At 40.9% G+C, this 22,069-nt stretch overlaps 1 protein-coding gene across 2 annotated transcripts in view; it reads left to right on the forward strand.

Annotated features, from left to right (window-relative positions):
- The window catches only part of myo1g (myosin IG), a 44,257-nt gene that overhangs the window by 9,719 nt on the left and 12,469 nt on the right, over nucleotides 1–22,069 (forward strand). For both annotated transcript variants that reach the window (XM_080046019.1, XM_080046020.1), the window contains 18 exons: nucleotides 480–573; nucleotides 727–892; nucleotides 2,802–2,855; nucleotides 2,946–3,041; nucleotides 3,252–3,368; nucleotides 3,516–3,722; nucleotides 3,970–4,115; nucleotides 4,208–4,322; nucleotides 4,717–4,887; nucleotides 5,385–5,455; nucleotides 10,733–10,807; nucleotides 11,219–11,351; nucleotides 13,587–13,753; nucleotides 14,092–14,299; nucleotides 15,430–15,653; nucleotides 15,927–16,071; nucleotides 17,430–17,534; nucleotides 18,405–18,518. In XM_080046019.1, the coding sequence (XP_079902145.1) occupies nucleotides 480–573; nucleotides 727–892; nucleotides 2,802–2,855; nucleotides 2,946–3,041; nucleotides 3,252–3,368; nucleotides 3,516–3,722; nucleotides 3,970–4,115; nucleotides 4,208–4,322; nucleotides 4,717–4,887; nucleotides 5,385–5,455; nucleotides 10,733–10,807; nucleotides 11,219–11,351; nucleotides 13,587–13,753; nucleotides 14,092–14,299; nucleotides 15,430–15,653; nucleotides 15,927–16,071; nucleotides 17,430–17,534; nucleotides 18,405–18,518 (2,408 nt within the window). The remainder of the gene's footprint in view (nucleotides 1–479; nucleotides 574–726; nucleotides 893–2,801; nucleotides 2,856–2,945; nucleotides 3,042–3,251; nucleotides 3,369–3,515; nucleotides 3,723–3,969; nucleotides 4,116–4,207; nucleotides 4,323–4,716; nucleotides 4,888–5,384; nucleotides 5,456–10,732; nucleotides 10,808–11,218; nucleotides 11,352–13,586; nucleotides 13,754–14,091; nucleotides 14,300–15,429; nucleotides 15,654–15,926; nucleotides 16,072–17,429; nucleotides 17,535–18,404; nucleotides 18,519–22,069) is intronic.

Below are 22,069 nucleotides of genomic sequence, written 5' to 3' on the forward strand. Positions count from 1 at the left end.
TAAGGTTTGACTGTCTGTCTGTCTGTGGTGTTAAATGTGTTTTACCTGTGGTTTCTTACCACATCTCAACATGATGGGCTCTGCCCTACATTGTCAGACTTGGCTCAGCAACCATCAGTCTAGGGCTGCAGCTTACGTCCATTTTTTGTTAGCAAATACTAAATATTTTCACATGAAATCATGAAATTAAACAATGTTACTAAGACTAATAATTATAATAAGACTATTATCATCTCTTTTTTGGTTACTTGTCTCTATGTTTAGTGAATGAGCATTTAGTATCCTGTATGCATGTCAGCATCCTCATGTGTATATGCATTGTCAACAAAACACTTCTGTAATTTGTTAATTGGACTGAACAGCCTAGATATTCCCTTAATGATCTTTATACAAGGCTTAAGAAGAGTATAGGGACGTTGCATTTATGTTGTGATGCGCAGCTTTACTGATCTATTCATTGTGTGTGTTTTGTGTTTCAGGTGAAAGTGGGGCAGGAAAAACAGAAGCTAGTAAATACATCATGCAGTACATTGCAGCCATTACGAACCCGAGCCAGAGGGCCGAGGTGGAGAGGTGAGGGGAGCTTTCGGTTTGTAGCACAAATAAAATAATTGGTACATGATAAAGAATATGATGTCACCATTAATTATGTCACTGTATTCTTTTCATCTGACCCCATTTTAACCTCCCTGCCGTCTGTTTTCTCACACGTTATTCCATATCCAGTGTGAAGAATGTGCTGCTCAAATCCAACTGTGTGCTGGAGGCCTTCGGGAACGCCAAGACGAATCGCAACGACAACTCCAGTCGCTTCGGCAAGTACATGGACATCAACTTCAACTTTAACGGAGATCCAACCGGGGGACACATCAACAACTACCTGCTGGAGAAGGTGAGGATGGTGTGTGTGTGTGTGTGTGGGGGGGGGGGGGGGGGGGGCTAGGCAGGATGATGGATGGGGCTTTGGCTGCAGACAGGTTCAGGTTACTTAATTTTTTATCCGTAGGTTAAGATTTCTTTCAGTTTAATATTGAAGGGCTTCCATTACACACAGTTTCAGACACCACTTTCAAGACAAATGGGCCAATAACATAAATAAAACACTAAAAATGCCCCAGCGCTAATCAAGACGAAAATCACACAACACATTGCATCTATTTATTAACAATATTTAATAATTTTTTAATTCATCTAATTTTGACGATTTTTAGAAATATTTGTTGGTTTGTAAGCGCTAAGGGAGCATGTTTAAATAAAACATGTGAACCTTAACTTTTAAATGTATTTTATTTCATGTTTCTATGTGCTACACAGGCTTAGATATTAAGGTTTTGGTAGACTTGACAATTCGTACTATTTTTTCAGAAAACCCTCAGGCATTAAGGACATGCATCCTAGATTGCCATAGTCATCAATGGGTTAAGTAAAAACTAAATAGAACAATCCAAAAATCAATGGATGAATAAATAAATACATACAAGAGTACAGGAATACAGGCTCCAGAGAGATTGCAAATGCAGTGTGCAGTTTTTCTTACAGCTTGTTCAACAATTGCTGTACAGGAGCAAAAACAAAGAAGTTACAGGTTCCTCTGAGGCATAGATATCCCACCTCGGAAAGCACATGAAAGTTTTGCTCATTAAGTTTTTAGATAACATATTTTTTTTCCTCCCGAACATGAATGTTTCATGAGGTGATGACAAAGAGGTGTGAGGGAGCGTCCATATATAGAAGTGTCTGTGAAGCTGCTGGGCGTTAATGAATGGCTCACCTGGGGCGACTGACTCCACCATGCCGCTGTGTTAAACCACCGTCTGGCACCCGGCGCCATGGTGACTGATAGCGCCTTAATTAATGTTCAGAGGGCAGAATTAACCGCACTGTTTCTAATCCGTCCTGTTTCTGCTCCAACAGTGAAAGTGGTGCTGTAGGAGGCAGACAATTGGTTATCATTTTATACTTGGTGCAAATTTTGTCTTTTTTTTTTTGCAAAGATTTTTATTTAATAAAGGTGGGAGTCTGTGATTCTGGAGAACACTTGTTGCCAAAATCAGTGAATCTGTACTAATGTGTGTGCTGAAAAAAAAAACTTGTGTTAATACACAGCCTAGGTTCTGTAAACGGGCATGTTGCTAGCTACGGATTGGCCCGGTTTGTTTACATACACTTTGTTTACATACCAGTTCACAGAGCCTAGGCTGTGTATTCACATAGGATTTGTTTCAGCGCACATACAATTTGTCAAAATCACTAGCGTTATATATGAGGTTTTGATGTCAATCCCTCAAAATCAAAGAACAACGACCTCATTTTTAGATTCCTCACCCGAGTTCAGTAACGCGTCCAGGAAGAAATCTATCTTTGACACATGAAAGTGTCAGTTGCGGCCTCATGACAAGGTCAGCTCAGAGTTGTACTTTCACTTTTTTATTTTGGACTACAAAAAACAGCTTTGACCTCTTTACTTTTAGAGCTGTTATTTTTCTTTTGTCGCCTCGAAAACACACTCACTTAAGCTCATTATCCAGTATTATCCAGCTTTGTTTCGGTTGGAAAATAATTTTCTCCACTTTCAGTGTAACCCCAGAGAGGTTTGAAACTAGCCAAAAATTATTTCTCCAGAGGTAATTGAAAAAAGGTTTGACAGAAAAGTTAAGTAAGAACATACAACAAGGGATGGACAACAACCGCTTACTTACAAAAAGGATAAATCCTGGGATACATTGGTCATCACAGAACAATTGTATGGTGTCTGAAGATGGATGTTTGGTTTACGTCAATAATCTGTTCTCTTGTTCAAGTCCAGGGTGGTCCAGCAGCAAGACGGGGAGAGGAACTTCCACTCATTCTACCAGGTAAACTCTAAAACATACAGTTATAGTTCTTACACACTCTGATATGTTCCCATTGGATCTGACCTTGTATATTTGACGTGTGTTTCACAGTTACTCCGTGGAGGCTCGGCTGAGTTGCTGGAGTCGTTTCATCTACAGAACAATCCTGCTGTCTACACGTACACCAAAGAGGGAGCTGCAACTGCTGTCAGTTTCATTTGCTAAGTATATTAAGTCGAAATATTAAGACATAACAAACAAGTTCCTGTTAATCCTTTTACTTAGACATGCAGACAGTAATGTACAAAATCATATGGCTGCAATTTATCTGTGAGAAACATATTGATATACCAAATCTTTTTTTTTTACCAATCATTTGGCCAAAGCAATTCTCATACAAAATCCTGTTTTCTTTAGACCTCCAACAATGATCGCTCGAGCCACAAAGCGGTGATGAGCGCCCTGGACGTGATCGGCTTCTCCAAAGAGGAGATCAACTCCATTTATCAGATCCTGGCAACCATTCTTCTGTTGGTAGGTTAGAGCATGGGCTATTAATAATAGGAAACGTTAATGCGTATATTCTACAAATACTATTTTTCTTCTTGGAGCACACCAACACTGAAAGCAGGGTTTGGGATCATGCTTGTACAACAAGCTTTATAATGGCGTGTTTTTCAGGGTAATTTGCAGTTTGAGAGCGACGGTGAAAGTGTGCAGATCCAGGGACTTGACGTTGTTAACCACATCTCGGAGCTGACGGACACAGAACCGGAGAACGTCAGTAAGAGCCTGCTGTTCCGCACCGTGGCAACCGGGGGCGGTGAGGTCATCGAGAAGGGACACACAGAAAAGGAGGCCTGCTTTGGGCGGGACGCTTTCGTCAAGGTGCTGTGTACTTTATTCGCATGTTTATTTACTAAAAAAAAAGCCCAATTTCTTTGGACAAAATAGCTTCTAATTATGAGATACATTTTTTACACAGATTAATGATTTTACAGCTTCCCCAGGGTAAAGAAAACTAGGTTAACATGATCCCCACAACATGCTCTCCTTTTATGTAATGTTCACATGTCACATTATTTTAATCAGCGTCTATGTTAAACACACACTGTCTTAATTTCCCCTGCTGTAGGCTCTGTATGAGAGACTTTTCGGCTGGATTGTAAGTCGCATCAACTCCGTCATTGAAGTGAAAGACTACAACCCAATGCTTCATGGGAAAAACACAGTCATAGGCGTGCTGGACATCTACGGCTTTGAGATCTTTGACAACAACAGGTTGGTGTAGCTTTATAATAGTAAACTAACCACATCTAATAGTTCACTCTTAATGACGTTGCTGAAGTTTTGGTTCCTCTGTTGCGGGTCAGTTTTGAACAGTTCTGCATCAACTACTGCAACGAGAAGCTACAGCAGCTCTTCATCGAGCTCATCCTCCGACAGGAACAGGGAGAATACCAGAGGGAGGGCATCACCTGGCAACATGTGAGACACACACACACTCACAACAACACACTAGAATGCAAGATGGTGGAGACATTTGCAGAACAATTCATACTTAGCAGTTCCTTATTTACAATTGATGGTCAGTGGTTATGCAGTATTGTAGTTTTCTCACATTATTCAACTGTTTTTAGTTGCTTTAAACACTTTGGATAAGAAATACCCATAGGTTAAGGTAACAAAAAATACAATCTACGAAAAATTCTGTTTCCTAAGAATGTGGTTTGCTCATGATTAAAAATTGCCTGAAAAGTTAATGGTTAGAGGCACATGCACACACGCCAAAAAGACACATACAAGCAAAAAATCACATGCAACGTGTATCATAACCACTACATTTCTTCTCTTCCTTAACAATCACACTCTTTATACACAGATCGATTACTTCAACAACCAGATCATCGTGGACCTGGTGGAGCAGTCTCACAAAGGAATCATCTCCATTCTGGATGAAGCTTGCCTCACCGTGGGGAAAGTCACCGACACGGTCTGCCTGGAAAGCATGGACACCAAACTGGCCCAGCACCCGCACTACAGATCACGCAAGGTGAGAACCCTTTAGTTAACCTGGTTAAATAAAGGATAAATAAAATAAAACAATAAAACATCTATCAAGCTTCAGCCTCTCCTGCTCAACTCCCTACCCACTCTATAAGACCGTAGCTCAAAACTGAAGTTTCAAAAAGTGATCTCTGAAAATGTGGTTATTACTTCACATAGTTATCAGGAAGTGGTCATATGTTGTTGACATATCCTCCCCGCACTATACTCGGAAAAACAAAAATGGAGACATTTAAATTTAAAAAAACTTCCTTTAACACATGTGCAGTTTGTGTTGAAGTCAGTAGAGGGCAGAGTTCCTCCAATGTTTTGCCTTCAGAGTTGTTTCATCATGAGATGCTTTTCAAACAACAGGGGGTTCCAAAAACACAGCTTTCATTCCCTCCCCCTGAAGCTAACATCTGCACACGGTAAACGTTTGCAAAACACTATTTAATGAGAAAAACAGTTTGTTTTACCACTGTGTCCTCTCCTCATATCCAGCTCTGCCCCACGGACAAAACCATGGACCATCAGAAACACTTCCGTATTCGCCACTATGCAGGAGACGTCACGTGAGTCGCTCACACAGTTACATACATGCACGCACGCACACACACACCAGACACACACACACCAAAACACACACACACACACACACACACACACACACACACACACACACACACACACACACACACACACACACACACACACACACACACACACACACACACACACACACACACACACACACACACACACACACACACACACACACACACTTTGTCGCAGTCATCTGCTCCGACCCCTTGGGGCCCGGTCTGTGGCTGAAATACTGACGGGATGTTGTGCGCAGAGTTCAAGCGATATAATCCTATTAAGAGAGATTTGCTCATGACATTGGCAGCATTGGGTGATTTCATAGAGGCCTTCCAGTGGATGTGTTAGAGTCGTGCTCAAGGTGACAGATTCACCAATCAGATGTTACTGTCAATGACGAATAGGCTATTCCTTCCATAATGATAAATAAAAACTATTGACGTTGATATTGTTTATTTGCTTACAACCAGAACTATGATTTTATAATATCACATCTCACAATACATTCTCCTAAGGTTGCAAATATTCTATACAAAATTTGCTTCAAACTTTGCAGGAAAATAGGAATTAGGAAAAAAAAGATTGATAGGATGTATATAGCGCTTTTCTGTAGACTCAAAAACACTTTATATTACATACAAATACACTCAAAAAAGTATAGAGTGTATTTTTTTTGCCCTCAAATAAGGTGCACATAGTTACCTTAAGGTCCCATTATAAGCCATAGGGGGTCTATTAGTGTAGGTTGTACCTTTTTGAACTCCTACTGATCCCCTATGTCTATCAGTGTACTGTACATTTCATTCATGTGAAAAGCTCCTCATCTGCATATATAAAGTGCATTCACTTATGTGTGCAGCCAAGCATACAGACTCAACCCTGTACAACACACGTGGCCAGGCATCACTTTCACCTGTGTTCACTGTGTTGGTCACATGTGTTGAAAACGTGCCATAGAGCAGCTTTGATTTGTAACATTTGATGACTCATACTTTTTCACTCTATTTAATGGCTGGCGACACTTTGAATCCACTGGTGCCAGACAGTATTGTCCTGTCATCTAGTCATTCATTTAAAAGGCACGTGGAATGAAGTGATTTTTATTGCACGTGTTAGAATAAATTACCCGACAGACAGTATGGTTCAGATAATATAATTATGTGTTATTAGAGAGAACATTTGGTCTGAGGTGCAAATGTAAAAGATAATTTGTTGATGTTTCCAAGAACAGCAGGAACATGTGATTTTGTCACTTGTTAGGGCTTTCAATTTTGATATCTTTTGATAAAATGTGTTTTTGAGCGATAATTGCAGGCAGAGAGTATTTAGTTAAGAGGGCAAACAAGATGTTCATATTAGCCACTATGACATAATTCATATGATTTATTTGATCAGAGATAAAATCTAACACTATAAAACACATATATACATATCAAGGCTTTTTAGCATTTCAATTCATAGAATAAAATAAACACATAGACATAACTCCCATGAATGAACAAAGATAATGCAAAAAAGGCCTGCTTAATGCAGTGCCTTATAAAGTGCCTAAAAAGTCCATGTAAACAGTATCTTGTAATACATCAGAAAACTGCTGTAATGCTGTTTTATTCAATCCTGGAGGTATTTTTTATTTATTTATGTTGGTACAAGTTAAGCTTAAGATTGAGATCACACTGTTTGTCCAGTGTCTTTCTCCATCACTGCTCCACTTCCTTAACGTGTTGCCTGGATTTAAACGTCACAGCGGTCAGCTGGGCTGAGGGCCCCTGGCCAGGAGTCAGAAGATCCCCACCGCTCACGTGTAACCGCTCTCAATCTAGCTACAGGGGCAAGGACATCAATATGTCAAGGGGACACACACACGTCAGGAGGGTTAGGGAGGATGTGGCCAGCTGATGAGACAAATTTGGCTCTTGCGTGATGTGGCAGCATCAGTAATCAAGGAGAGCTGGAAGTAAAGAGGGTTTATTTTGGTTCTTTGACTTTGATCCAGGCTAACACCATGTCGGACACAAACCCAAACATAGAGCAATTTCATTCATATCAGAAGCTCCAGACAATCCCTGTGCTGTGTATGTTCCCTCCCCATGTCAGGCATTCAGATCCTTCTACTGAAGTATACAGTACCAATAGGACACAGATAATATACTCTATTCCAACAACAAAGATGATTGTTGCTCATTTAACGGAAAATATTTAACGTTATACCGAGAAATTTATATTTCGCAACCAGGTTATGTCAGGGGCTTTCAGTGCAGTACTTGAGTAAATGCACTTATTTATATTTCCAGCTTTGCGTGTTGGATAACAGCACCGTGTGACACAGACCTGCAGTAGTAATGACAGATGGCTGTCCCTCCCCGTCATCTTGCTTCATCTGAGCCATCACCCCTCGTACATTGCTGGTCACGAATGTCCCTCGGATTCATGCCAACCTATCTGAGTTCATCCTTACTTTAGCTAAATATACCCTAAATATAACCTGTGGCCCCACCCTTTCTATCCACGCTCTACCAACCAACACAATCACAAGCTTTGACCTACTTCCTCCTCCATCGTCTCTTTACTCATCCCTCTCTCCGCTGCAGCGCTCACCTGGCTCCCGTTGCCGTTCAAATTTGAATTCCCTGTAGTATCTCAGCCTGCACATACAGCACTTTAAAGCTGCGGTATGTGACTTTGGGTGTGTCAGAGAAGTGAACATTTTCTAAGGTATATTCTCATAACTGCATAAACAAGCTTTCCTCACAGGAATATCGGATCACTGGAACACTGTTTGAAGTTAGGTAGCTTCCTGAAAATGTACTGTTTCACCATTGCTGTTTACAGCAGCAGGGCTCACAGTTTGGTTTACAAACAAATTCTAGTCCTACGTTGGATTCCAGGTACTTCGAAAAAAGGATTATAGAATTATTAAATACTAAGAATTACATGTAGAGTAAAATGTTTTTTTTTGACAAACTGCAGGCTCTGCAAATATAAACAAATCCTTCTCCATTGAAACTGCATAGTGCACCTTTAAATAGCCATTAGATAAATCATATTCCCCTTACTTCACAACATATATTCAGGTTCTATATTGCAAAGAAAGTCACCTGGCTCTGTGTGTGTGTGTGTGTGTACTCACTCTAACCTTGTATTATGCAGCCTCTCCTTGCACCAGCCTCGACCTTAATACTGGAAATAATATACTTTCCTGGAAACTACCCACCTGCCTCTGGAGAGCCGTTATCTCCGCGCGTCCTCTCCTGTCCCTCCTGTCCTTGTGAATGCGTGTTGTGGCTTGTTTTTGTGTTTTTTTTGTGTGACTGCTGCTATCTCTTTCCCTTTTCACACTGTCTCAATCCAATTCTAGAGGGTTTTATATAGTCACAGCAGGAAAACAAGAGTTCACATAGCCAAAGTGTGTGTGCAATAAAAACAAAACAAAAAAATTGAATAAATAAAATAAATGTACAAACACAGATCAATTTAACATACCAAATATCTACACATATAATTACGAAACTAGGAATATAACCTGTAGGTATATATACTTGTTTGTTTGTGTGAGTGTGTAATAAACACAAAAAATAGAATAATATAAAAATTATATATGAAATATATATTTTTTCTCTCACATAAACAGAAGAATGGCATTTGCTTTTATTGTACAGTATTCGCGCGTCTGTGTGTGTGTGTGTCTGTGTATGTGCGTGAGTTGCTCTCTCTCTAGTCGGCGAGATTCCCGGGATCTAGTCAGGTGGTTATTTTGCGTCAGTGACCAAAGGGACACATCTGTCATAGCCTCCGCTCCTCTGCCTCCAGATGTGACAGCCGGGGATACAGTCACAAACAAGGCCAGACGACATGTGACATGGTGTGTGTGTGTGTGTGTGTGTGTGTGTGTTTGTTTGTTAGAGAAAATATGTAGAGCAAAATGTGTGATATACTGGGAAGTAACTAATTTAGTTACATTCACTCAAGTACTGTAGTGCCAAAGTCCTTGTACTTTACTTGAAGTGATTTCAATTGTATCGCACCACTCACAACATCAATGCTGTGTACACATTCTTTTAAAAATTGTTTTAACAGTCTAATAATGTAAAATAAAATATACTGTATGTGGTACAAGTCCTTGATAGCTGTTAATCTTTCAGCGCTAAGTCGGATTTTGAATGCACTTTTCGAAGCAAAGCGTCCACTCGGAACAAGTTATCATTAAATTAAATTAAAGGAGTGAGACAGGAGAAAGGGAGAGAGGTTCATTTGAGGCAGCAGCACTTACACTACAGCCTCTCTCACCCCCCGGGGGGCTGGATGGCTTATGTAACCGTGCCAACAGCGACCCGTGACCTCCCACTGATACCTCACCCACACCAAAAAGGCAGAAGGATTAAATCAGTTTTCTGTTTTTTCGTCTCTAAAACGTTTGCCCAACGGGAAAAATTTTGACCGTGTTTTTTATTTTGTAAATCCTCTTAAGCGGCGCGAGTGATGCTCTCCGGCCTGGGGACTGTGTCTGACTGAATCCGTCATGATGGTGACCTTTTTTAAATGATGAACTCACTCTTACCTTGCTAACACAAATCCCCATGGGCAGGTTTTAAAAGAGCATGTTGCGATTGAAAAATTGCAAAAGAAAAAAAAACACTTACCCATAACCAGAAGCTGAAAACACTGTTGTATTCGTTAGATTCTCAAATTTCTGACTAACTCTGGATGCGCCTCGGAAAGTATTGGCATCATTAATGAATACAACTCCAAAGTTTGGCCTAAAAGCAATACTTCATCAAATTCTTGCATTCCACATGTCCTTTGCCAATAATCAACCATTTGTATGATCAAGATGCTGTAAAAAACACCAAATTCAGTGCTTCATAGAGATGACGGGGCAGCCATGTTTTTTTGTGCTGTGATGTATAGCCACTTGGCAAGAATTCTTCTAATCCAAGACTGCAGAAGGTCCAATGTATAGAAGGAACTGGTGATGTTCATGCGTCTAGCCATAGTTGTGCTTGTTACTTAGACTTGCAGATAGAGTGAGAAATTAGCCCACAGTGAGTAAAAATGTGACAGGAGCCCAGAAATGGCTTGGTGTACAGAGGGATTTCTTAAATATCCTTCTTATTTTAAACATCCTGAGACTCATTTTCTCTGACGCACCACTTCACTCCCTCTGCTCCTCTTCCCTCCGTCTCTTGAACTACTTTTGGCCAATTACTCTGGGCGACTCTCATCACTTTCTCCCTGTTCGTCTCTTGCAGATATTCCGTGGAGGGCTTTTTGGACAAAAACAAGGACATGCTTTTCCAGGATTTCAAGCGTCTCATGTACAACAGGTGCCAACACACAGTCTTCTTCACTGACATCATGAAGCTCTCGACAGTTCAGTAACTGGGTTAAGTGAATAAATGGGTCCTCCTCTGCTGGCCTACTTTGTGACGTCCTTTATTTGCTCTTTACTTCCTTCTATATCTATCTATCTATCTATCTATCTATCTATCTATCTATCTATCTATCTATCTATCTATCTATCTATCTATCTATCTATCTATCTATCTATCTATCTATCTATCTATCTATCTATCTATCTATCTATCTATCTATCTATCTATCTATCTATCTATCTATCTATCTATCTATCTATCTATCTCTCTCTCTCTCTCTCTCTCTCTCTCTCTCTCTCTCTCTCTCTCTCTCTCTCTATCTCTCTCTCTCTCTCTCTCTCTCTCTCTCTCTCTCTCAAACAGTGCCAACCCCGTCCTGAAGGAGATGTGGCCAGATGGTCATCTCGGCATCACAGAGGTCACCAAGCGACCTCTGACCGCGGCCACGCTCTTCAAGACCTCCATTGTGGCCCTGGTGGAGAAACTGGCCTGCAAGGTCAGTGCTTTAGACTTCCTGTTCTTCTTTGACCCAATGGGGGAAGCTGTGGATGGCATCTGCAGTTTATGGACTTTGGTTAAAGATACCTTAAGTGCTTTCTTTCGCTATATAATGGCTTAAGATAATGTTTCCATTTTAACATTTACTTCATCAATAATCAATGAAAACCTTGCTTTTTCGTATGGATGTTGTCTAAACTCTTGGGCAAGGCCATGTGTGTTCATAGCTGGCATTCTGATTTGAAACCGAAATTTGTCAAGGCAATCTCCCCCCCATCTTAATTAGGCCTTGAGTTCCCTTAGGCCTACATTCCCCCAGCATCAGGGATGGCCATTACATAATGCTCATATGTGTCACATCAAAGCCATTGGAGGTTTGACTTTGAGTTCATATTTTCATATGGGATTCAGCATTATTGTCATCATAGATCTTCGCACCAGTTTACGAGGATGCTCTGCACCAGTTTGGTCTGTACTGGTGCCAGTGAAGCCTGAATGAGTCACCGACTATTCTGAGGCTGTCGACGTTCGCTGAGGGCTCCTCTACATCCATGACACTATACACAGCCAGCAGCAGCACAGCACATCCGTCCAGTACATGTATCCATAGCAATGTGCTCTTTTCGGTGTCACAGAGAAGCAGTTTTTGTAGGTCGCTTGTCCGCCTCCTGTCTGAATGGATGGGGAGTTGGGGAGGTGATGATGGTGGTCGACGAAATGCGTGTCTCACCTCTCCTGGCCCCGTCTCACTGACTGAAGTTTGACATTTCCTGCTGTTATTTTAGAACGGCCCGCTGTCAGCCTGCTGTAGCATCTCGTCTTGATGTTGCCGAGGTAAAATCAAGGAAATTCCCCTGGCAATTGCTTTTTTTTTTGTCCCTTCAGGTCACGTTGAAAAGGCAAATGTTTTTCTTCGACTGCACCTGCGGCCCTGTGCCCATTCTGCCCACTTCATTTGCTCCCAACCCCCCAAAGACTAGACCTTTCCCTATAACGTCTGAGCTGAGTTGAAAGCGGGTTCACACACATGCATCATTGATTTGATGGACGACATTGTCGGGGGGCAGAAAGTGCTCACTTCGTTCTGCCTTGTTCATCATTCACCGACAGACAGTGAAATACAGCGGCCACTGTCAAGGTGCAAGCGTCCTCAATAAAGACTTTATCATCTTCAAAGTCTTAAGTTTAAAGCTACAGTGCGTGACTTTTGCACACAAATGAATGCCGGTTACATTCAAGCCATCATCAAACGACTCGACACAAAGTTGGTTAAGCTTATCAGCTCCACAACACTCTCTCTGTATTTCTCAGTGTGGCAGTGTTTACAAACTGGTGTTGACCTCTGATACTGGGGCAGGAGCTCAGAAAAATCCCACAAAATGTTTCAGTTGTTGATTCTATTGCTAAGAAAAAATGTGGACGTACAGCAGAAGAAATAAGAAAACATGCACTATCTGAAGGCTTACCTCATGTAGACACGCCGACAGTGTTGTTGTTATTACTCAGAATTACTCATGGGGTTGACAGAAGTTACGCATTATAGCTTTAATGTGCTGTTCATAAGTAGGTGCGGCTCAGCTGCTCACTGTATATTCTGCTGAAGTGTCTGATTAAGGTCAGTGAACTCAGCTGTCATAGTTTACAAGCTGTGTGTAGTTTATTGACTTGCACAGTGAGAACCACAGCAGTGATGAAAATTATGATATAAACATGCAAAGAAAAATGTAAGACAAATACAAGTTTGTGCAGGTGATAAAACAAAGTGTTATGTAACAAAATCGCCTCATTCATACAAACACCGAATCAATGCAAGTGTTTTGATTAAGCAACACTGTTAGTGTTATGGCAGGACTTTTATTATAGCTGAAGTGTTTTTGGTTGAATCTAAACTTTAATTTTCTGCAGCATTACTATATATTTTTGTAAATTGATGCACAAGCGATCTACAGTCATTTTCAAGTTCAAGTTTTATTTTTCCCCAATTTGTTATGCAGCAGTAAAAAAAAAGTAACGAAGGACACAATATCACACAATATCAAACGACACAGACAAGACAATTCATTACAACATATAATAAAAAGTAAATGTAATATAATGATGTAATACCTCATTGGTCCCTACTTAGAAGTCCTGTGAAAAAAAGATTGGAAAGAGTTTCTCTCTCATCAAAACAACTTAAAAACAAAGTCATGATCTGAGGACTGACCTGGGTCTACATTGTCTCCTCTTCCAGGAGCCGTACTATGTGCGTTGCATAAAGCCCAATGAGATGAAGTCCGCGGTGCTGTTTGACGACGCGCGCTGCCAGCACCAGGTGGCCTACCTGGGCCTGATGGAGAATGTGATGGTGCGCCGGGCGGGGTTCGCCTACAGGCAGCCCTACGCTCGCTTCCTACAGCGGTAAGACAACAACACGCTCTGTGTTACATCAGAATAATCCAGTGATTTCAGATGAAGTGAAGCCAAGTTTCCCTGGCCTTTTGTCCGTTATATTGGTCAAGGTCCAAAAACAGTAGATCGTACACTTCCCATAATGCAACTTGGTATCTTATTTTGTTAAACCCTTCTTGCCTGTTGAAGTCTTTAGTAATCTCTAATAAAACTACTTTTTTTTCACCGTTTCAGTTATAGTTTAAAGAGTAATTGTTCCATTTGTGTATCTTAACCCAGATATACAGTACTGAGCAGCATCTTTGTTTCTCATACATTTCCTCACTTTACTCCCGAACATTCTGCAGGTATAAAATGACGTGTGAGTACACCTGGCCCAACCACCTGATGGGGACGGACAGAGAGGCGGTGGAGGCCATCGTCACGCAGCACGGTTTCCAGGACGACGTGGCGTACGGTCACACCAAACTGTTTGTCAGAACGCCGCGCTCTCTCTTCACCCTGGAGCAGGAGAGAAACGCCCTCATACCCATTCTGGCGCTGTTCCTGCAGAAGGTCAGTGCTGGAGGAAGTATTCACATCTTTTACGTCTGTTAGAGTACAACTACCTAACTGTAAAAATACTCTGACCAGCCAATTCATTTTCTGCCAAATTACCAATCAACAAATGTTTCAGCTGGTCTTGTATGAACTTTTGGTATGTTTAAAAAGAGCTAATGAATACATTCACAAGTTCTTTATATGTTTTGTGTGAAAAAATGTAATTCATTAGGTAACTACTAACTAATATTATACAATAATTTTAATGGAGTAAAAAGTACAAATTTCCCTCTGAAATGTAGTGAAGAAAATGCATTAAGTAACATACATAGATTATACTCGAGTAAAGCAGAAGTACAATTTGTACTTTAAACAAAAACTGCAGAAGGTCAGTCATGAAATATACATGCTTTTATTTTGATAGGGATTTCTGATCCGACAGGCCAATTAATCGTCACGGATAACTAATTTAATGTCACAGGCAGCTCGGATCATGTGATTAAAGTTAATCACTTACAACATTATCTTTTCCCATTTCAAACGCAGGGTTTCCGAGCGGAGATTGCAGTTTGCCTCATGAATATGTGGCTCCTGGTTATATGTTTGACTAGAATTTATCTGCCAGTTTGAATCCTAATTTCCTGTAACAGTAATTGGGATAATTAATGAGAACCACAGTACAGTCACATTAGAGTCAGTTACCTCACTAGCTCACTTAATAAAATACCATTCGCTCTTTACTCTTTCTCTTGACCTACTTTTAGATGTCTAGTTCTTTAACTGGGGCACAAGTTAGTCTCAAGCTCACTGGGACTGTAATGGGATTCAGTCTAAAATAAATTAAAATGTCACACGGTATAAAACGCAATGTTCCCGGTCCTAATGCAGCTCTCTGAATAAACGAAACTCTCCATGATGACATCATCATAGTGCATTACATTTTTTTTTACATGTAAATTAATTTAAGATTAAATGTAAATAATACATTTACAAATTATATATAACTATATACAAAAATACATAGACACAAACAAATATGAATTATAAAAAAACATTAAAAAAATCACAAAAATTCCCCAAAAATATATAAAATAATTCTCTCTCATTTCTCCTTTTTGTCTGTAACATCCCTGTTGTTATAACAGGTGTGGCGTGGGGCCTTAGCTCGTATGAGGTGCCGGCGAATGCGGGCGATCTACGCCATCATGGGCTGCTATAAGCGCTACAAGGTCAAGGCCCACTTCTGGGAGGTGGAGAGCAGGTTCGCTAACGTGCGAAACATGGCCGACTATGGAAAGACCGTGGAGTGGCCGAACCCGCCCGCAGCTCTCAACCAGTTTCACACCATCACAGTCAATCTGCACCGCAGGTCAGGACACACAACATGAAACTCATACACTATACACAAGAATATTCAAGTAAAATATTTAGTCTTTAATTTTATTTTACTTGTGACAAACTCTCAACTAAGAGGATGGAAGATAATATTACAGGAGGACCGTTTTTTTCTTTATGTGATCATTTGATAAAAAAGTCCAAATGTAAACAATACATTTGAAATGTCAAGAATAAACAACAGTTCAAGAGGCAATTGGTGTAATTAAGATATCTACTTTACTCCACCCTGGTGCCTTGCCTTCAGGTGGTGGGCGAGGCAGATTGTGAAGAACATCCCTCCGTCCGACATGCTGGAGGTTCGGGCCAAAGTGGCTGCTCTGACGGCACTGAGCGGAGAGAGGAAAGACTGGGGCGTGGGCAGGGCCTGGGAGAGGGACTACATGGCCAATGTAAGAATCACACATTTATATATACAGTATCTATTTATTTATTTTTCTCACTCAATATTGACCCCATTTCTATAGATAGATAGACATGCATATAGGGTGCATGTGACGGGCCTCACAGTAAACACCCTTACAGACTAAATAAGGATGGCGCTTGTGAACACAGCCTTAACTTAATGAATACCACAGTTGGCTCATTTAGCAGCTAATCTGAGGTTTGTTTGACGCCTTCAGGGGAGCGAGAGCATGACTGCTGCAGATTCCTGAGTCAGACGGCCCATGATTCGCTGCCCTCCTTAAGGGTCCACAGCTTCACGTGATGCTCGTTAATTCAAACAAAGACCTACAGTATTGATACGTGTATGTAATGTGGCACCAGTCAGGCTGGATCGTGACTTATATATGTGTTGTATATACTGTTGCCTTAGATTAGGGGTCTTTAGTACAGAGAGCAGAGAAAGAAAGAGTTAAAGTGGAAAAGAGACAGTAAGAGCAATTAGTGAAGGTCTCACAAAGCTTCAACAAGATCTCAAGATGTTGTTATTTTCAAATTCAGTCTATCCTCAGAAGTAGAGATGAGATGACATCACACCAAACAAATGTACAGTCTCTAGAAAAGGATGTCCTAAATACTTGCCTGTCAAATTAAGTGTGTCAACAATTACCCAGTTGTCCTTTTACATCCAGTCGCATTTTGCAGTGCATTAGGATTTCCCCTCTCTAGTTCTCTGGGATGTAGCTCAGACCATGAAAAGCCAGACCAAAGTGTGGCCAGGGGTGTTAGTATACTTTTGGCCATACATCTCTGTTTCAGTGAACTCTATAAACTCATTGACATTTTACCCAATATACTGTATATCTAGCTAATGCATAAACATTCTTTGTTAACATGCTCCTATAAAAGTAAAGACTCTAAGGGAGGGTATGACACAGTTTTAGATCTCCTACTTAGCAGCCCCCCTAGACTGTATTTCCCACCAGGCAGTTTAGCTCCAGCATCAGCCACCGCACTCCGTCTCTAACTGCGCGTCAAACACCATGTCTGGTAAACGGCAGCCAGAGGCCCCCCCGAGCTTTCATCTGCTGCGTATGGAATTAAAGCGATTTAAGAGGCTGAGGGAGGTCACACAGAGGTTTGACGACTTAAAACGAGATACACACTCACTCCTATACACGTGTGTAAAGCAAAGTAGTGTCTATTTGGCCTTGTGTAAATGTGTATGGGAACAAAAGTTTTTTTTTTTAGCCAAAGGTACTATGGAGCGTCTGCCTGAAAGAAGTAACTGAAATGAGTGGGGAAGGGGATGTGAGTGAGTCCATAGTGATGCAATTCTTTGGGTCTTTTTTTACTTTCCTTGCAGGTGCGAGACTGTCCTCAGACCAGCTCGGGCTTTGTGAGATTCTCCAAGGAGCTGAGGAACAGAGACGAGTTCAGTCAGGTCCTCTTCTCCGGCTTCTGTAGGAAGGTACAGAGGAACACAGTGATACTGTGTGAAATGTGTTTTTTTTGTTTTGCTGCATCTTTATAGCTTTGGGATGTTTTTTCCAACTCTGTTCCAACCCCTTCTTGGCAATTTCTATCTCTTTTGTATCAGCTCCTCTTTTAAGATTTCATTTTCCTGCGGTGAAATACACTGTGCCACACGCACGCGCACGCACGCACACACACGCACGCACGCACGCACACACACACACACACACACACACACACACACACACACACACTGGACTGAAGACTGAGATAAAAATGTAATCAAAGGGATTAATCATGAATGAAGATGAGCTACCAAATTCACTCCTATTGTATAAAGATAATTATTAATCCTCATATTGTCTTTTATCTTCCCCCTGTGGATAATAGTGGACATGTTTTCTTAATCAGGGCTTCAACTAACTTCATCCAAAGTTTATCTGAGGATATGTGGGCTTTTGTAAGGGGAAATAAAACAGCCTTTGTCTTTTTTGATCAGCGATTATTGAGAATGTTTGTTGACAAAATCTCTTTTTGTCAAAATCTGTGAATATCTCCTCACTATCCACTACCTGTATGTACTGTGTGTGCGCGTGAAAAAATTCCAGTGTTAATACACAGCCTAGGCTCTGTAAACTGGTATGTAAACAAAGGGTATCTAAACAAAGGGGCCCACCATAGATAGCAACATGCCCATTTACATAGCCTAGGCTTTGTACAAACAGGTTTAAGAGGAGATATTCACTGATTTTGAGAGCAATATCAAGTAGCAAAATAAATAAAGTTGCTCAGCAGGAACAGAAAAGAGAAAAATTTACAAATGTGAATCTTTATTCTCTCTCTCTTTCCTCTTCCTCTCTCTCAGGTGAATAGATTCAACAAAAGCACAGACCGAGGCCTGCTGGTCACAGACAAGTACGTCTACAAACTAGAGCCCAAGAAACAGAACAAGGTTTTGAAGAGGCTTCCCTTAGACGCTGTAAGTACTCACATGGGCGAGCACATTCATACACAGGCACACAGCCTCGCTTCAACCAAGTAATGGAAGACCCATACGGCATTTTCTTTCATCACTATGTGCATGTTATCCTTAATCATTTTATTAATCATAAAGGAATACTTCAACAATTATGTATTGCACTTATTATGCAGTTTGGGGACTTGCAAGGGACACATTTTACTATTATCATAGTGAGGTTTTAGTACTCTTACTTACTTAAGTCAGATACCTTAATACTTTTTCCACTTCTGTCCATGACCCGTAAACTTATCTCGATATAAAAAACGTTTGAGCCTTAATGGAAAAGTCTTACCCTGAAAATAACCTGTTAGATAATGAACCTTAAAATAAAACATAAACAAGGGCACAGACTGTACGCGCTGTGCAGCACCGAGACAGCGGCTTCACCTCATCACACACACACACACACACACACACACACACACACACACACACACACACACACACACACACACACACACACACACACACACACACACACACACACACACACACACACACACAGAGCGGCTCCACATCATAACAGCGACCAGGAATGTGGGTCAGACCTCTTGTACTTTATCCCAGCTGTCCTTCATCTCTCACTTTGTCCTCTCAGTAGTACACTTCCTCTGTTCACGCCACACACACACGCACACACACACACACACACACACACACACACACACACACACACACACACACACACACACACACAGTAAAGCACACGCGTATTCCATTATGTCTGACCTTGGCCACTGCCGTCCATCAACAAGTTCCGACAGTACCAGAGCTTACAGAAAGAGAACACCGTCTACTTTAGACTCGTAGGGCTGATGACCTGTTATTCAGGAAGCCTTGAATTAACTTTGTGATTCCATAGTTTGACGTCTTTCTAAATGAAACAGGATGTTGGTAAAGGACCTGTAGACAGCCGGGACTTTATTTAAGAGTCAAACAACAGCTGGAGAAAATGTAGAAGGCATTTTGAATCATCTTGCTGAGCCTTGTTACAGTTACTTTGATGCGATTGGGACTTTCACTGTTCAGGGAAGGGCTTTTGACATTTAACATTAACACTGTAATATTATCATGGAGATACAGTTTAATTTATGGGATGGGATTTTCCACTCGTAAACAGACAGCTGTTATAGTGAAAGACATTTTTTATGGATTTTACATGTGACTTCTACTTTATGACATTTCTGTGACATTTATTATCACAACTGTCATATTCAGAAATCTATTTTTTTTGACATTTTGGTGTCATAACCGGCAGGTCTGCTCTCTGCTACGCTGCTTCTATAGGCTATGAGATCTCACTGCAGGTTGGTGTAAAGACCAACAACACACCACCTACATAACATAGAATGAGTCAGCACAGCTGGGCGCACAGCAGTGGTTTGAGAGAGAGAGAGAGAGAGAGAGAGAGAGAGAGAGAGAGAGAGAGAGAGAGAGAGAGAGAGAGAGAGTGTCAGCCCACAACATGCCTGAGGCTTGAAAACTATCATTATACAGCAGCGTATAGCGGCTAAAGATAGCTGGTGCCATTAAGCTCCGCTGCTCAGACCGAGGGGAATGAGTCTTATCCAGGTCAGAAACATAGAATGATAAAGAAAGTAAAGATGCAGCTACTGTATGTCCTACAGTGTTTGTTTAAGAGCCATTAGTTTGACTGACGGCTGAGATGTCACACAGGTCACAGACTGGTGGAGCAATGAGACAAGATAACAACGCTGTGTGTAAAGGATGGTTTCTTCCTGAATTGATTGGATTTGTTTAACTCATGTTTCACACACACACACACACACACACACACACACACACACACACACACACACACACACACACACACACACACACACACACACACACACACACACACACACACACACACACACACACACACACACACTGTCAAAAGCAAAGTTAGAGCTAAAGCTAAACAACTGAACTCAATGACTCACATAGATTTCAGTAGAAAATTAATAAACAACAACTTTTATTATGAATTACGCATGTAAAGTTGCAAAGTGGGAACTATAACATCCTTAAAATAGCATAATCCTTTTTCCCCATACAATGTTTTGTAACTTTGGAATTCTGAAATGGGAGGGAAATAGTGACTTCATCAGCAACAGCATCCCCCTCTGACATGGCACGTCAATAATGAAGAAAAGTCTTACATTTTTTGTATGTTCTTGATCATATGGCCTTGTGTTTTCAGCTGTATACAAAAAGATTAGCTGATGTTGAAAAATCTACGCACCTAAAAAGTTCTACGTTTAATAAAAATAACTTTATAAATACTTTACTACAAGAAATATGTCTTTTCAACAAATCTTTTTTTAAATTCAATAATAGACTGAACTCTTCAGAAACACTGCGGCCTTGTTCCGGTCAGTAGAGGGACAGGTTGTACCGGGTCGTTCTGGCCTTGCTGGTGTGGCCCGCTGTCCTCCCCTCTGGATTAACCTGTGTGTGCTGGGGGCTGTAAGAGGCTTAGTCCACTCCGGCCCCCTATTCACTTAAATGTGACTCACCTCACTTTCTCTGTCTATTTTAGTCTGTTTACCACTCAGACCTGCTCTACTGTGTTTACTCCAATTCTACTGCTTACCCATTTTATACTTCTAATATTGTACTTTTTACTGCTCTAAATGTATTTAACAATGTTTTTATTTTTATATACATTTGTATAATAATTTTTGGGGTTAAGTGCCTTGCTCAAGGACACAATGGTAGAGATGGTGGCCACCGTAGATGCAATACCAACCGCCACTAGTGTTACAAATTACACCCTCCTGTCCGGTGCAGGGGATCAAACTAGCGACCTCTTGGTTACTAGTCGACCCCCTTACCTCTAGGCCATCCTACCACCTTTCTGCATAAAGAGTACTTTACCTTTGGACATTAAGTATACGTATGTTCATGTTTATACTGGACTTTTACACTGTATTATCGCTACTTTTACATTAGTACAAGAACTGAGTCCTTCTTCACTGTATTGGCAGTAAATCTGTACATATTTTCAAACTGGGTCAACCCTCATGACTTACCCTTGGTTGCACCTCCGACCACACGTGCACGGCTTGTAGGATTTCTCTCACCCTACATACTCTGAGCAGAAATAATCCCCCGGCTTCCTTGGTGACGTGATCTATGATCCATGCGGCCTATACTGTGCTGTACTGTATGACATTCTCTGGTATTATACCTTGACGTGATAATCCCTGACATTTTTTATACAAATGAGTTTCCGGCAGCGCTCTCATATTCAGTGCCACTGAATATCACAGACCTTCAGCGCATAGTCGGATTTCTTACTGAACTAAATGTAGAAACGTAACACGTAAACAATACTCTATTACAAGGGAGAGTCCTTGTTTATTTATATTTCGTATACATTCAATGCGTTATATTCAATGGCTGATCTCAAAATAAAAGTCTCGGAACCGCATCCCATGTTAATGCATGGATGGTTACATTTTTTTTTAATGTATATATATATTTTTTTGTCAATGTTGAAA

Source organism: Ammodytes marinus (assembly GCF_949987685.1).
Source record: "Ammodytes marinus genome assembly, chromosome: 17".
NCBI lineage: Eukaryota > Metazoa > Chordata > Actinopteri > Uranoscopiformes > Ammodytidae > Ammodytes > Ammodytes marinus.